Source organism: Neopelma chrysocephalum, unplaced genomic scaffold, assembly GCF_003984885.1.
Source record: "Neopelma chrysocephalum unplaced genomic scaffold, ASM398488v2 Primary Assembly neopelma1_147, whole genome shotgun sequence".
Classification (NCBI taxonomy): Eukaryota; Metazoa; Chordata; class Aves; order Passeriformes; family Pipridae; genus Neopelma; species Neopelma chrysocephalum.
The window spans coordinates 13,118,447-13,134,039 of record NW_020897809.1 but is presented as its reverse complement, the minus strand read 5'-3'; the positions used below and the strand labels follow the sequence as shown (position 1 = coordinate 13,134,039).

At 48.6% G+C, this 15,593-nt stretch overlaps 1 protein-coding gene across 2 annotated transcripts in view; it reads left to right on the top strand.

Annotated features, from left to right (window-relative positions):
• The first annotated feature begins 1,154 nt into the window (after positions 1-1,154).
• The window catches only part of FRMD4B (FERM domain containing 4B), an 82,398-nt gene continuing 67,959 nt past the window's right edge, over positions 1,155-15,593 (top strand). Inside the window, exon 1 of one of the 2 annotated variants that reach the window (XM_027700599.1) lies at positions 1,155-1,530. In XM_027700599.1, the coding sequence (XP_027556400.1) occupies positions 1,369-1,530 (162 nt within the window). In that variant the 5' untranslated portion in view covers positions 1,155-1,368. Of the gene's footprint in view, positions 1,531-11,457; positions 11,491-15,593 lie in introns of those variants that run through there. The other variant, XM_027700600.1, reaches the window with a different exon arrangement.

Sequence of the window (15,593 nt, the reverse complement as noted above, 5' to 3'; positions counted from 1 at the left end):
TTTTTAGCCAAAAATCTGCTCTTTGAGTAGTTTCTTCAGCAAGGTGCTGATGGTGGCATGTGGGCTCCCCACGGCTTCTGTCCCAAAAAGCTTAGGAGGTGTCAAATCCTCTGAGGGGGTCTTAAAAAGATTAATCACACTTTGACTTCCACCCTCCCTTAGCTTGTGCTAGGAAGGAGCTCACAAATGAAAGGTGCAGCTTGGCAGCATTAACAGTTTAAGCCCCAGAAGGGCAGGGTGCTGCTTAATTTTAAACTGACTTGAGGCAAGGCTGGAGTCTCTCGTGGGTTATTATTTCAGTGTTTATTTGCTGTAGGCTGTTTTCAAAGAGCTCAACTAGAACATGCAGCTTTGTTTTTCTCATGCAGCAAGCGCTGTGTTAATGGAGTTAGTTTGAGCATAGAGCAAAATCATCACTTTAGCAGGTGTTGGGTGTTTAACCCGTACGATGCAACAACCGAGAGGGAAGTGTTGAACAGAGATGGCTCTGAGCTGTGGGTATTTGCCACAGTCTGAGCTGGAAGAGAAGTTAGTGCTTCTGTGAGGTGATTGTGAGGGTGGTGAGGCTGTGGCACAGGAGCCCAAGAGAAGTTGTGGCTGCCCCATCCCTGGAGGTGTTCAAAGCCAGGTTGGAGCAACCTGGTCTAGTGGAAGGTGTCCCTGCCCACGGCAAGGTGTTGGAACGAGATGTTCTTTAATGTCCCTTCGAGGTGTATTCTATGATTCTGTTTCTGCAGGACTATTCTGATCTCTTTTTATTTCCCTCTTTCCTCTGCTTGCTGGCTCCCAGAGGTGCTTTTTTTCAAGTAGGATTTCTAGTGTATAATTTGATCACGGGCTCAGCCGGGAGAAAACGATGACAGCTTTGTTCCCTGTATGGCAGATAATGAGGTGTCGGAGGCAGATAGCGCCGGGTGTGTGTGTGTGCAGCGCCTGCCCAGCTCACTCAAGTGCGGTAGCGCTTAACGCCGGCGAGCGGCTTCCTCTCCTCCCGCAGCGCCTAAATGGGGTTGTTGTCAGGGCATATGGCAAAAGGGTTAAAATTTAATTAGAAAACATAGTGGTAGCTACTGGAGCTTAACAGAGCTTTATATAAGCTGCTAAGAAGGACAAGGCTGCTGTGTGAGCTGCTGGTAGGGCTGAGCTACTGCAGCCGCTGGCTGGGCGTCAGGCGCCGGGGCATGCCTGGGAATCTGCCCAGGAAGCGCCGTGAAAGAGGAGTTTGTTTTAAGGCTTGACCCTGGCTCTGTGCAACACCCCTGCCCGCCGCCCGCCGTATAAAGCCAGGCTGCCGTCATGCCAGGCGTCTGAGCGAGGCAGCGGGAGCCAGCCGGGACGGGGGGTTTGTTTTCCCGGCGGGAGCAGCTCATGGCTTCGGTGTTCATGTGCGGGGTGGAGGATCTGCTGTTCAGCGGGAGCCGCTTCGTGTGGACGGTGACGGTGGCAGCGCTTAGACGATGGTACGCGGCCCGGCTGCGGGCGTGCCGGCAAGCCCTGCGAGCGTGGTGTGGCCTCCGGGATGTCTATCAGGTAAAAAGAAAAAACCCACCCTGGTCATCGCCCCAGGTTTTGTTTGGAAAAGCATCGTGGCACCTGCCAGGTGCGTGCTCGCCCTCCGGAGCGGTACCTCTGTGCGCACCCCGCGGTGAGGCGGGGACGGGATGGGGTGAAGAGCATCGAGGCAGAGAGCTGGGAAAGTACTCAGCGGTTCCTGACCTGGGTCTGAGCTGATGCTGATGCCCGGTATTGCTGTGCCTGAATTCAGGGTTTGGGAGGGATATTTTCTGTGCCAAATACGTTTTATAAGTCAGTTTATCTAAAAGCGTTTCGGCAGCCAGCTGCCCCCCGTATCACAGCCCCTCGGAGCCCCTCTTGATGCTATCACCATCCTTGCACTCGGATCTGGGGGGCAGAGCTCAGCTCTGGCTGTGCTGCCATCGGGCACTGGGAGCACGATGCCCCCATGGGAGAGACCAGCTGTAGCTTTTTCTGCTGTGTTTGTGTCACTGAATAGTGGCAGCTTGTAACGTGATAGTCTTTTTGCATTGAAAAGCGGTTCTGCCTGGGGGGGCTGCAATGAGTCCTGGAACAGCAGTTGGGGGGCTCCCCTTCCTGCAGGCAGGAAACACAACCCATACTTGCAGTGACTGTGGTATCCAGTTGCAGTGAGGGTGGTGTCACTCTTCTTGGAGTCTGTTCTTGCTGGCAGTTGTTTATTTCTGTGTGTCTCTATATCTGTCTCACGTGTAAACCAGTGCTGCGTGCCGGGTCCCAGTGTCAGTGTGCATGTTTGCTACATTACTTGAGTGTTTCAAAGCAGCTTCTTCCCTCCTCCTGGTGTGTTGCAATACAGAGAATTACGCAGCTCGTAGCAAACAGACGCAGCTCTCCAGAAGCATCAAGATGTAACTTCCACGGGAAAGTCATGCTAACAAGACATCTGTGCCTATTTAATCTGAAAGGGATCTGTTGCTATTTAGCTTTAAGGTGTGCTCAGGAATGGGAGAACAGCTTTACAGTGACAGAACTGCTTCCAAGTGCTGGAATGAATCTTGGCATTTTGTACAGGTGATGGATGTAAGCACTCTGTGATGTGTCTGACATGGGTGTTACTTAAGGAATATGGATCGTGACTAGTTAGGGAATGCAGGAGTGAAGGCATCATTGCTCCTCATTTGCCCATCTTTACTGAGCTGAAGGAATGTGGTGGGATGAAGTCCTGGTGCTCTGCTTTCTCTAGAAATAAAATCCAGCTACACCTGTACTTCATGGGTGTTTATTTTTGGAGTCCATTCACATAAAGAGTGTGGAGCTCAGACTGCCTTTGCTCTCCACTGCATCCCCATGGAGGCAAACTCCATCCCTCCAAGGCTGGAATAATGGCTTGGTGAGGACCAGCTCTGACAACAGCTGTATTCAGGCTGTTCAGCTGCCATTCTCCGATGGTTGGCTTGAAGTGAAAAGAGATTTATTCAAAAACAAAGTGTGACTGTATCTCTGCCCAAACTTACTGTGTCCTAGTTGCTGTTTGTAGGTTAATCTTGTCTTTGTGAAAAGCATCACTGACTTGTGCATAAGTCCAAAAGTGAAAATGGGTAAAGAGAGGAGGTTGGTCTTTCTGTCATCTTTCCAGGCAGACCTTGAGCCAGGGGAGTGGACAGGGAGTGCCTCCTCCCCTCTCCCCTCTGCCCACAGCTTGTCACAGCCAGATTGCTGGGGACATACAGGGACCTGTTGCTGCACACTCACTGCTCCAAGGGTCATCCCTGGAAGATGAAACCCAGCAGGAACAAGGCAACTCTCACATTTTAACATCAGGAATTTCCTAGTGGTAATTTGGGATGTATTAAAGTGAGATGGCTGAAAGAATGCCCTGCAGCTCTTCCTCGCTGGGTTGCGTAACACTTGGCTTTTTGTGCTGGAGTCTTGGCTACTCAAACCTCTGGCTGAATCCAGCCAGTGCAGGACTGAGTACACAGCATTAAATGTCACCCAACTGTTTAGATACCAGAGCCCTGCAAGAAGTTGAATCAAATATATATTTTTTTTATCTTTTTTAGGCACTTTAAGCTATGGAAACAGCTAGAGATGGTAGCTGAGTGGCCTTTACATACAGGGATGAACTCTGAGCTGTTCTGGGTTACACTTGTTCACCTCAGGCTCAGTGGAGCGATACAGGAGCAAAACATGCAGTGCAGAGCTCTCTGTGGAGTTGTTTCTCTGAGGAGGTGGATGTTGCAGTGTCTCTGGGACTCAGCTCTAATCTTGGGCATGGGATTGTGTGTCCCATCATTACCATAGATCCTGCATTGTCTTGGGCAGACTGTCTTCCTCCTCTGTGCCCCTGTTCTTTGTGTAATGGGTATAACAGCACTGTCTTACTTGCCAGGGATGTTATTTGTCCTCTCAGATATTTGCTACAAGTCCTGTACTTAGTGCAGCCACATGTGAAAGCACCTTTTTGCCCTGTGTTCTTATTAAAATTGACACCTGGACAGGTGGTTAACCAAGTCCTTTCCCAGCCTGGCTTCTTGAAGACTGCTTATATTTCTGTAACTCCTTTGCATTCCTATTCCAGATGTGAAAAATAACACTGGTTTTATATGCAGGCTCTTCTGACTAAAATTACACTTTTGCCCTTTCTGAGCACTCCTTGGGCTGCACATGGTATAACTGATCAGGAAACAGGGCAGAACTTGGTCACTGAGCTTTACTCATCACATGCAAGTGATGAGCAGGGAATGGTGAGGTGACAGGTGCTTGTGCTGCTGCTCAGCCCTGGAGACTTCAGATGGCTTTGATCTGTATTTGGAGTTCATGTTGTTTTGTGGGCAAGTGGCTATTTTCGGGTGAGTTGGACACTGCTAGCAGAACTCTGTTTACTCATCAGTACATTACTGTGGTGAAAGGAAAGCCAGCAGAATTCCTTCTCCCCAGGCTGCTACATCTGTTGTTCTGGTGAAGGGGTTTTTTTTTTTGCTGGTATTTTAAAAATATAAAATACTTCCCAGCCTTATGAGAGACCTGAGCTCGAGTCCCAGCTGGAGAAGCCACTAACACCTTCGTGTGCCTGTGCATGGCTCCCACCTCTGCCTTTTGAAGCCAGCAGGTGCAGAGGTGGTCACGGGGCTGCACCGTCTGGCCAGGGGAGGCTGAAATCCTCTCTGCCAGCATAAAGCCCTTACCTGCCTTAGCAGCTTTAAGTACAGCTAAAACCCACCCCAACATGAACAAACCAGCCTCTGCCAGTCACCTTCTCCTTACCCTTTGTGTTTCTGGCATGTGTGTGTGGGAAACACCTTCCAAGGTCTTACCTGGTCACTGGTGCAGGGACTTCAAGTCAAGCTCAGGTGCTTCCCTGGTCCCTGCTCCAGGGTGCTTGCCATCATCTGTCCCACCTGCCAAAAGAGAATGGATGTCCTGTTTGCCCACAGCCTATTCATCTGGAGGAGCCTGTGAGCCAGAGCACTGCTGGGGTGCCCTGTTCCGCTCTGAAATAACCCCTGAACCCCCAAGCAGGGCGAAGGGGTTGTACAATATGTGAGTTTATCCTCTGAGAGCTTGGGTTGTGTGCCAGGGAACATTGTCTTGTCCGTGGCAGGGAGCATTTGAAGCCTGTCCTAGAAATAACAGATTTGCAGAGACAGCTGATGGAAAAGCTGGCACAAGTCTTCTGTCTAACAGCAGCAAGTCAATATGAGTTATTGGGGCTGTTAGGGCTTGGAAAAAATCCTGGGTGAGAACTCAGCATAAAGCCTTCACACAAGGGTTCCCATTTCCTGCCAGAGAAAGGAGTTAGGGCTGGTTTTTGTTGTAGAGCTGTGGCCTGCAGCTGGGCTCGGGGGGGGGTCTTCCCAGAGCCCCTCCTGATGCCCAAGATGGGACAGCATGGCATTTCTAGGTGTTCTGATGCTCTCCCAAAAGAAAGCTTTCTGCAGGGCTCTCTACATGCTAGTTTTATAGGCCACCTGTCTTAGATTTAATTATAGAGCAGTAAAACAAAGTGAAACTTTTATATAAATGAGGTTAATAAACAGTGGCAAAGCCACAAACTTTGAGCATCGACATCTATCCCGTGTTCAGTCAGCTGTATTACCACTGGCCTGATTTTCATTGGGATGTCAACGCTAACAGACTTTGGTGCAAGTCTTCCCCTCAGGTGTCAGTGCCAGTTTCCACCTATACATCCCACAGCACAGTGATTCCTCATTATTTTCTAAGCATGAATGAAACTTTGCATCGAAGTCTATATGCAGCTAACTCTATAAATTAAAATCTGGTCAAGTGAATGCTTTAGTGTCAGGGTTAAATGTGTGTCAGTCGGTCTGCTCTACACAAAGTGGAAGAGAAACCAGGCAAACTGTCCCCAGATTCCCTGCAGAACACAATGGCGTGTTGTGATTGATCTGCTGCATGTGAAATCAAGTATGAGAGCATCTCTGTGACTAAGCAGTTTACAAATAACTATTACCAGTTACACTGGTAATTTGGCTTATAAATTCTGGTGTAAAAGTGTAAACTTTTCGTGTGGGCCTTTTGGACAAAGTGCTTTTTAACCTCTGAAAGGTCACTTCTGCTGTGTGAAGTGAAAAAATTTTGCTGATGAAGCACAATAAATCAGCTTTGTACGTGTGTCTGGCCCATAAGTACCTGGGGTGGAGGAGCGAGAGAGGAAGTGGCTGACTTCTGTTTCCTCTGGTGCTAACGTAGTTGGTTTGGATAGTGAGCACCACGTTTCCTCTGCTACCACACCTTAACTTTTCATTATGAAAAATGCTGACATCAAGTCGAGGTGCCTTTTTTCCTTTTCTTTTCACAGTGATAAAAAGCAGGAGCAGCAGGAGGGGAGCACGGAGTGGAGACTGCATTGTCAGGGCAGAGCTTTCCTTCTTCCACACCAGACAGACCCCAGGAGTGATGCTCAGTAGAAAGATCTCAGGTGTCCTGATGGGTCAGAACTTTCCAAAGGGAGCTTGAAGTCCTTTTTAGAGGACACTGAATATGTGCCTGTGTCCCTCCAACGATTTAAACTTGCGCACTGGGGATTACCAGTTGCCCTGGAAAAGCTTTGCTCTGACTGCTTTCATCCAGATGTTTTCCTTTTTGAAAGGATCTGATCTAATGCTCTGATGCTGCTGTTACATCACCTGCAGAGCTTTGACTCTGCTAAAACCCCCATCATGTCCAAACAGGGCACATGGAGGTGTCCCTGTGGTTGGGGCTTTGGGGGAGCCTCCAGCAATGCTGAAGCTCTGGGCACTGCCTCTTGACAGCTTAGAGTTAATCTTGGCTCTACGTGCTTCCAACAGCAGCTTTCCAAAGCTCTCTGCCAGACATATTTTCATCTGAGCTCATGATACAGCGTTTGCCATTGGAGAGAGTTTATTCAAACAAAAATATGATTTTTGTACCGCTTCTCCCTCTTCTCTCGCAGACAAACTTCACGACCAGACTGTGAACTTCATCTCATTTCCTTCGGGGTGTCACAGTGCCAGTTTCAAACAGTGCCTTCTATTCATGAGCCACTTGGGCCTGTATAAATATTTTTTTTCTTCGATCTGACGCAGCTCACAAATACGTTAGATTTTCGAATGTCGCTGGCACCACTTTTCAGAAGCAGAGTCCTGTACAAAGGTATCACTGTATGAGCTTGCCTGGATAAATCTCCGGTTTGGTCTTGTGCAGAGAGGCTGGTGAGCTCTCTCTGACTGGACAAGAACCATGTGAAAAGGTAAATTAAAAGTGTTTCAGGCACATGCTTCATTTTTGTCCTTCTGAGTGTTTAGCTCTCTGTCACTCCTTTTGCAAGCGCTGTCACTGAAGTGCTTTGTGATCTTGGATGGACTGTCCATGTGCTTAAAATAACTCTGTGCTATCTTTGTCTCCTCATTTTCTAAAAATCAGGCCATGCTTGTACAGTCTGCATTGCTCTTAAAACCTCTGAGTCATAATTAGTGATTAGTAATTCTACTAATCTTCTGTACAGATGGAGGCCAGTTCATTCTCAGGGACTGCAAAGAGGATAAAGCTATCAGTGCTGGCATATATTAGCTTAAATACCCTCCCACACACAAATACACATGTACACTTTTCCCCACTAATTGATCTGTCATTCATTTAAACATGCATCAATGGTGTATTGGGGAGGGAGATGGGGAGAGTAAGGGTCATCAAAATGCTGAGAAGAGCCTGAATGTGCTGGTTTTAGCCATTAAAAGCCATCATTGAAAGTCCAAGCAACGTTAGGATTAAGACTATGACATTTGTGGTTGCTTTTCCAGCTGATGTGGAGTAGGTGCTGTGCTGGTGATGGGTGTGCAAGTGATGGGTGCCCCACTGTGCATCTCCCCACTTGCTGTTGGGCACAGGTGGTGGCAGAGCAGGGAATAGTGATGGTGAAGTCACTGCACACAGCACTTACACACCCATGGCACCGCTGCCTATGTGCTGTTTTCTGAGCATCCTGGCTTTACCTTTTGTGGGGCCAGTGGTTTTTGGGTAGGGTGATGTGGGCTGGGCACAGGGGGTGTGGTTTGGAGAAAGCCATGCTTGTTGGTATCTCATGCAGGCAGCTCACTGGCTTGTGCATGGGCAAGGGAGGCAAAGGGCTAGAGGATGGGAGTTAAGCTGGAAGAGTGGGAGAGGGTAGTGCAAGAATTACATAGCATGAGAAATACGTGCTGTGCGAGCAAGGAAAGAGAGGGGAGAGACCAAGGAATAAAAAAATAATAATCCTGACCCCATTCAGGTCTATGTCAAAACCCCCAATACTCCAAACTGAGCACAAACTTGAAAGAAAGTGTGGGTAAGAGAACAGGTAGGAAAAAAAAGGCAGCAGAAGTGCAGTGGGAGAGGAAAACTGAGGTTGCAGACAGGCAGGAAAAAGAATGAGGGGAACAGTCTTTCCAGAAAGGTGGCTTCCCTAGGCAAAGAGGGCCCTGTCATGCTGAGTGTGGAGTCGTTTGGCTGCCACTGGACTGGACATGCTTGGTTGTCACAGTTGTTTAGGTAAGGCAAGTATGTTGGAGGAGATGAAGCCCACAGGGAATCTGGTTGGGCAGGCACACTTAGCAGGTGTGAACGGTGGTGTTTGCTAAGCCATAGGGAAAGTGGCAGTAATTCCTCTCTCATATCAAGCACACTGCATCTGTTCCCCTTGTCAGAGAGGCTGGGGTGTGCTGCATTTGCTGTAGGGTCACGTACCCTTTGGTGAGGTTTGGCACTGCCATCCCCAAACCCAGCTCGGAGCTCTTCTGGGGCCTCAGAGTTGCAGGGACTTCCCCCTTCTCAACTCCCAACAGCTTCCCACCTCTTATGGGTGCACTGTATTTCTTTTAAACTCTAATTTTTCTCATTTAGAAAAGTTTTCTGTGCAGCTGAATTACACAGCTCAGGTCTGTGTTTGTTTGGGAGCCCTGGGTCCCCTGAGCAGCTGTGCTCTTCTCCTCCAGCTATTCCCGTCCCTGTGGTTATCCCAGCAGGGCAGAAGTTGGCACCACCCAGGTAACCTTCACGTCATTTCTCTAAGGAAACATGACTCACTGTCTGTTTTCCATCTTATTTTTGGGGCTTTGGAGTCTGTGTTTTGGAGACAAATGCAAGTTTGTTGCTCTGAAATCCTCTCCCAAAACTGTCTGGGCTGCCACCCCTTAGGTTGCTGGTGCAGTCTGGACCAGCTGGCTGGACCTGACCTGGCACCCTCCTGCCTGATGTGGGGCCAGCTTATGTTTTTTTTTATGAAACCTGTGATATTGAGCATTGCTTGGAAAGCTTTTGTAGTCTCATGACTATGAGAACATTGGCTTTTACAAAGTAACTTTGGGAAAAAAGACAACTCTCTGTCTGCAGCTATTTAAAAGGTGGATATTTGATCAAAGCTAGTTCTTCTGAATTAAACAAGGAGGGCGAGACACCTCTGGCATCTCACTGCATCCCGGGTGTCTGGGGTAACTGGGGCAAGTTGCCCTCTGGAGGTGTCTGGGTTGATGGTAATTCAGAAAGGCAGCCCCAGGTCAAAGGATCTGGGATCACACACTGTACGATCAGGTGGACCAGCCCTGCTTCTCTCCCCAGCAGGGCTGGGAAGGCTCTTGATTTACACAGTGCTCTGCAGCTTCATGGAGCTCCTTGTTGGCCTCAAACACTCAGTACCCAGAGCCTCCTGTCTGGGGGACTTTATTTGGACCAAGAGGGCTTGGAACCTCTACAGAGTAGGAGCCATGCCTCCAAAGTGTTGCTTTCAAAAGTTTGACCCTGAGATTCTTGCTTTCCATTCTGACACAAGCAAATTAGTTTGTTCCAGGTGTTGAACTTTTTTTTTTTCTATTAAAACAGATCCCTGGATTATAAAAGTTGGGGTGGAAAGGTCTTCACAATTTGTCCTCTCTGTGCATAGTGACTACTCAGCTAGGAGTATAAATAACTGAATAAGAGCATCCAACTAAACAAAAGATATTGTTCTTGCTCTCAGGTGAGGTTGTTTTGGTGCTCCTGCACTCTGGTAGTGTTCTGTGATGTTCCCCCAGCCTGTATCTCTCAGCCCATGTTGGATGCTGTGGTCCTGGGGTGGGTTATTCTGTTGGCATCAGTTTTCCTGCTGTAATTTGTGTGGCCAGAGGATGTGAGTCAGTGGTGTTATCTAAAACCTTGGGTACCCGTCCTCACAGCACGTAAAAGGAAATTAGTGATCCTGGGCTGTGCTTGTGAAAGAGGAACAGATTCGTATTTCAGATTTTGAAGTAGCTGCATGTAGTAGTGTAGATGTGAGATCGAGTGCCTCTTGTGTACCTGTCTTGTAGGTCACATTGGAGCTCTGGAGGTTGCAGCCTCCTGGATTTGGGCACACAGTTCTCTGTTCTTTCTGTCTGCAGTGAAAGCAGTGTTACACAGTTGTTTGCCTGGCACAGTTACACAGTTAGTGCTGCTGTGTCACAGCCCGGAGGTGTGTGAAGCCTTGCGGGTTGATGTGTCAGAGGAGAAGAAATCAGGGAGACCAAGTACAGCTCGGTGTTCTGCACACAGAGAACAGCCTGCAAAGGGAGCAGCAGAACAGCAGGTAGATGATTTGCTCTTGCATCTCTACCAGTAGCAAAGTGAAGCCCAGCCCTGACCCCAGAACAAATTCAGATTGATGGCCAAGGGCGTAAACTGCGTCTGCACTCCCGGTTCCCTCTCCAGAGGGCAGCACCCCACATCAGAGACAGCAAACCCATGCTTTGGAAAGGAGTTTGGGAGAAATCCAGTGAAACGCTGTACCTGGGGGTGTCTGTTGCAGGGAGAGTCTGTGGAGGTGTGTGTGTGTGAAGCGAGGGGTGGGTGTGCTGAGAAGACAAGCTCTGGTTATCTCCATTCTTGGAGATGGGTCAGAGAGGCTCCTGCTGCTGCAGGGCTCAGCCTTGCTCCAAGGGATTGAAAGTGGGAGTGACTTGAAGTTCTTGTGCAAAATTTTAATGAAAAGGCCCCTCCTGTCTCCCAGATGAGTGGGGTGGAAGAGCTGGAGAGATGATGGCAGCCTCCAGTGAGCACAGAGCTGTTGGTGTGGGGCTCCTCGGCTGTGTGCTGGGGTGCAGGGGCTGGCGGGGACCAAGGTATCACTGCCTCAGGACTGAGACCTATGATGTGCCTTCAGTTGGTAGCTGCTGGTTTTTGACTTGGTTTTGTTTCACCATAAAGGGGTTAATATTACAAAGGAAAAAAACCCACAATTGTAACGCTTTCTCAGCTCGCCTCCATTTTTAACAATCGCATTTCAACCCCTTGTGTCCCCTGACTCACAGTGGAAGGGCTTTTGTTTCTGAATCTGTAATCAAAGCAACAAATGCGAAGGTCACTTCCTTCAGATTATATGGCAACGGAAGAAGCCCGGGATCGTGTCTCCCTTCTTCCCCCAGCTTGAATGTACAGAAAACATGAAGGCTTAGCACATGCACGCTGTGAGTACTTCTTGAGTTTCTTCAGTCCTTTTAAACCAGCAGGGTGTGTGACGTGGAGGTAAGAGGCTATATTTTAATTTTTGATGTTTAGCAGTGGCGGATAATGTTGTTTAGTGTTGTTCAAGTGTGCCCCCGAGTTAAACATTGTGCAGAACTTGGAGCTGTGAGCGCAGGAGAGCCGGCAGCCAGAAAGCAGCACGGAGCAAAGAGAGTTTGTTTTGGGGTACTTGGGTGGTACAGGCTGAAACCTTTCTGCTTGCTCTTCTCTTTGCCTTGAAGGATCACTCCATAAAAATTTATTTTGCACTCCATTGTGGAGATAAGGGGCTGTTTATCCCAGCATTTATAGCTGCTTTTTCCTGCCTTTGTTGTAAGTGCTGCCTTGGCTGCTTTAGGAAAGGGCTAAATCCTTGCTGGATTCTGGTAACTTTGCTGTAGCTGGAGAGCAGGTCTATAACTTCTTGTTATAGAGAACCTCTTTTCAGAGATTACTCTTATAGGCTGCTCTGAGATATGACTTAACCCGAACAAAGCACAGATTCATGAGTCCCAAGAAAAAGCAGTTGGAGCCTGGTACAGTAACTCCTTTCAGCATGCAGCTATTAAATGTCTCCTCAGAAGGTCCCCACCCCTCTCACCCCCCAAAAAACCCTTGTGAAGAGGTTGTCTGGAGATGCAGCAGTGCACGTGGAGCTGGGCAATGGCTGCTGAGAAAAGAGTCTGTGATCCAAAGCACTTGTTTTTCTTTAAAAGTGGAGTGTGGAGCCCCCCCAGATCAGCCCCCCTGAGTGCCTGGCAAGGTGCTGGCACTGGGCTTGCTCTCTCCTCACCACAGAGAAGCCCTGCTCCCTGCCTGCTCCAGCCCACTGCCTGCTATTTTGACTTCTTACAGAAGGCTCAGGATTTTTGAAGTTATAGATTCAAAGGCAATGCAGATGGACTTGAGCTATAGCCTTTTTTAAAATTATTTTTCATCTCCTTCTCATCTAATGTCTGTTCAAAACTGGCATCTGGGTTTCCTGAAGGGCTGCTGCCAAGCGTGAGTGGCTGGAAAAGGCCAGGAGTAGGATGAGCACGAGCCTGGAGAGGATGGCAGATATTTGGTCAGGGCTTGCTTTGCCTGTGTCTCCTGCCTCAGGAGCCTTCCCTCAAAAACCCAACCCAGAGAGATGAGCTGGAGGTGGTGGGAGGGGGGACAGAGGAGCATCCTGTGAGAAGCCAGCAGAGATGGGAGAGATTTTCAGGGTTGGGGAGAGGCAAAGAGGCATCAAGGGCAGGATGCAGGTCTTAGGGATGGGAAACCCCTCTATAAGAGTTTTTTAGTTTTCTGTAACAATTCCCACTACAGGGAAAGCAGAGTTTGTTCAAATGGGTCAGGGATGGCTTCTGGGGTGGGGTAAAACACAGGAAAAGTTGCCAGAAGCTCTGCACAGAATATCTCCTGAGATTCAAGTTGTAGAGACTTAAGCAAAGAAGCAGGAGCTTCTTAACTGATTTGCCTCCTGGCTGAGGAGTGAAGGTCAGAACAGGTCATGGGAGGGCAGATGTCCAGTCCTGCCCCACGGTGGGCACTGCTCGTCCAGGGACAGAGATGCTGCTGCCTCCACACGGTGTCCTTCCCCAGGCTGCCAGTGCATTTGTTCTGTCAGGGAACATCAGGAAAGCTCTCTGATCCCACAGGATCTTTTTTTCCTCTGAATTCCCAGGAGATTGCACTGGAACAAAACATTACCATGGGCTTGTGTGCGGTAATGACCTGCCTGCAGTGTCTCAGCACTGCTGGTGATAAGTATGTCTCCACCAGACACAAATTTATTAGCTGTGTTCTGCCAAGGAAAGCAGATGTTGGATTTCATTGACTTGATATTTGTACTGATTGTTTCCTATTAATTTTCCTCTTTTTTTTTTTTTTGTAGCTTTAGAGTTGCCTGCCTTTTCCTTTCTTGTTGTTGTTTTAAATACATTGCAAAGTGATAGGAATGGTACATCAGCACTTGTGAAACATTTGAGAAACACTTCAGTTTTCAGCATGAGACACCTTTAAGGAGAATGCTCATGCAGCAAGGGGGCTGTTCCTTCAAGAGGATGGCTAACCTCTCCCCCTCTGTCAGACAGACTCAGCATCTGTGATAACACTGCCAGCGAGATCCCGTGGCCTTTGGCAGTGTCAGGAGAGGTGAAATGCTGCCTGAATGCTGATTGTCAGCTGGAAAGTCTGGGGCCAGCAGAGCCAGGGAAGGCTTTTCTGTAGCAGTTTGTCCCTCTGCCTCCTGCCATGGGAGCCAGTGCTGCCTGTGCACTTGAGTGTGCTCATCCCCGTGCTGGTGCACAGGTCGTGGGTGAACATCTCCTGCAGCCCCACGTGGGCTGGAGCAACAGCAAGTACAGGAAACAACCATGGGTAGCATCAGGAAGGGCATCCACACTGCAACATTTCCTTCTGGGGAGGAGAGGGGTGAGATTTTTACATTGCAGGCTCCTGGTAGAGAGCAAGGAGCAGCAACTCTCCTGCTTATATTTTGCTCTTGGTAAAGGGCTTTATCTCCTGGCTGGAATATTGGATTTATCATTTTGAGGATGATTGAATTAATTTATTCCCTGGATTTTAATGTATCACTGCTCTTTGGTTTTGTTGAGTTTTGGGGGTTTTTTTATTGCAATGTGCTCATCATTATTTCTGAGAACTTTGTGAGAGGAGGAGGAGATTTAGAGCTCCACGACCTGCTCCAATGAGTGGGATCTTTCTGATGACCACAAGAGGCTGTGTCTGTCATCCTGTACAAACCATCAACAGAGAAAATGAAGGAGTCCCTTAGAATTGCCATCCCCTGCAATGAGGAAATAATAGAATAAATGGGAAAAAGCAGAACTGCATGGAAAGTGTGTTGGCACGTGGCCCTGCAAAGCCAGAGTGCCTGCGGTGAGGGAGAGCACTTGAGCTGTTCGTTTGCCAGACTTTTTCACTGGCTCAGCTGGTGGGGCTTACATGAAAGTCAGTTGATGCTCTGCAGGAGCCAGTTTTTTCATCGGATCTCCAGTTCACATGGCTATTTTAGGAAGGTGCCATGCAACCCGGGGAGCCTCTCAGCCCCCTGTTCCAGGCACTGTGTTTTATCTCTTAACTCTTTGCCAAACTTCAGCAGAGCCAACATTTCCATGTAAAGCATCATCAAAGGGGCATCAAAGTGCAAAACTTGCACTTAAGATGAGACAGGCTGGAGAGAAATAAAACATTGTTTCTGTACGTGTCATTCAGTCGTCTGTCCCTGCCTGGCTGGTCCTGAGAAAGAACACAAAGGTTGGGAATGGCTCTGTACAGTCCCTGCAATTGCTGTGGGTAAAGCAGCAATTTGAAGAGCCAGGGTGGGCTCTGCAGCTCTTTGGAATGATGAGGGTGGCACTTGGAGTCACGCTGGTGAGGTGCAATAGAATGGGTCTGGGTTGGGAGTGACCTTAAAGATCATCTATGTCCAACCCCCCCTGCCACAGGCAGGGACACCTTTTGACTGGATTGCTTAGAGCTCCATCCAACCTGGCCTTGAACAGTTCCAGGAATGGGGCATCCACAACTTCTCTGGGCAATGGTGCCATAGCACAAAGGCTGAAAGACGTAGCCAGCCACTTCAGTGCATCACTGGCTGTTTAACATTAAGCAGATACTGGCTTCTGTTAAAGGTTAATAGCAAGATAACAAATGATTTAAGGGAAAATCCTCACCCTATTAAAACTAATGGCAAAATTAATTGACTACACTGGAGCCAGGATTTCCTGATTACTTAAAGATTAGGAAGGAGAGGCAGTATGTCTGGAGACATGGTCTGTGCCTGTAAAGCTGGTGGAAGCTCTGCCATTGCCATCACAGTGGGTTTATTGTGTCTCTGTGCCTTGGCAGGAACCCACTGGCTGCCTGGGCTGGTGTGGGAAGAGACTGGGAAAACCTGAGTTTTTGGGCCCTGGGTGACTCATGGTGTTTTGCAGGAGGTCTTGTGAGTCCAGGACACTGAGGGGAGGGCAGCCATGCAGAAGAGGCATCACTTGGAGCTCTTGCAATGCACCCCTCTCTGCAAAGGAGGTGGTGGAGAGGCACACAGTGGGGTGGGATGGGGGTGTGTTTCCCAGATCATCACCTGTGGGAGAGGGGAGCATTTCTAATCCTCATCT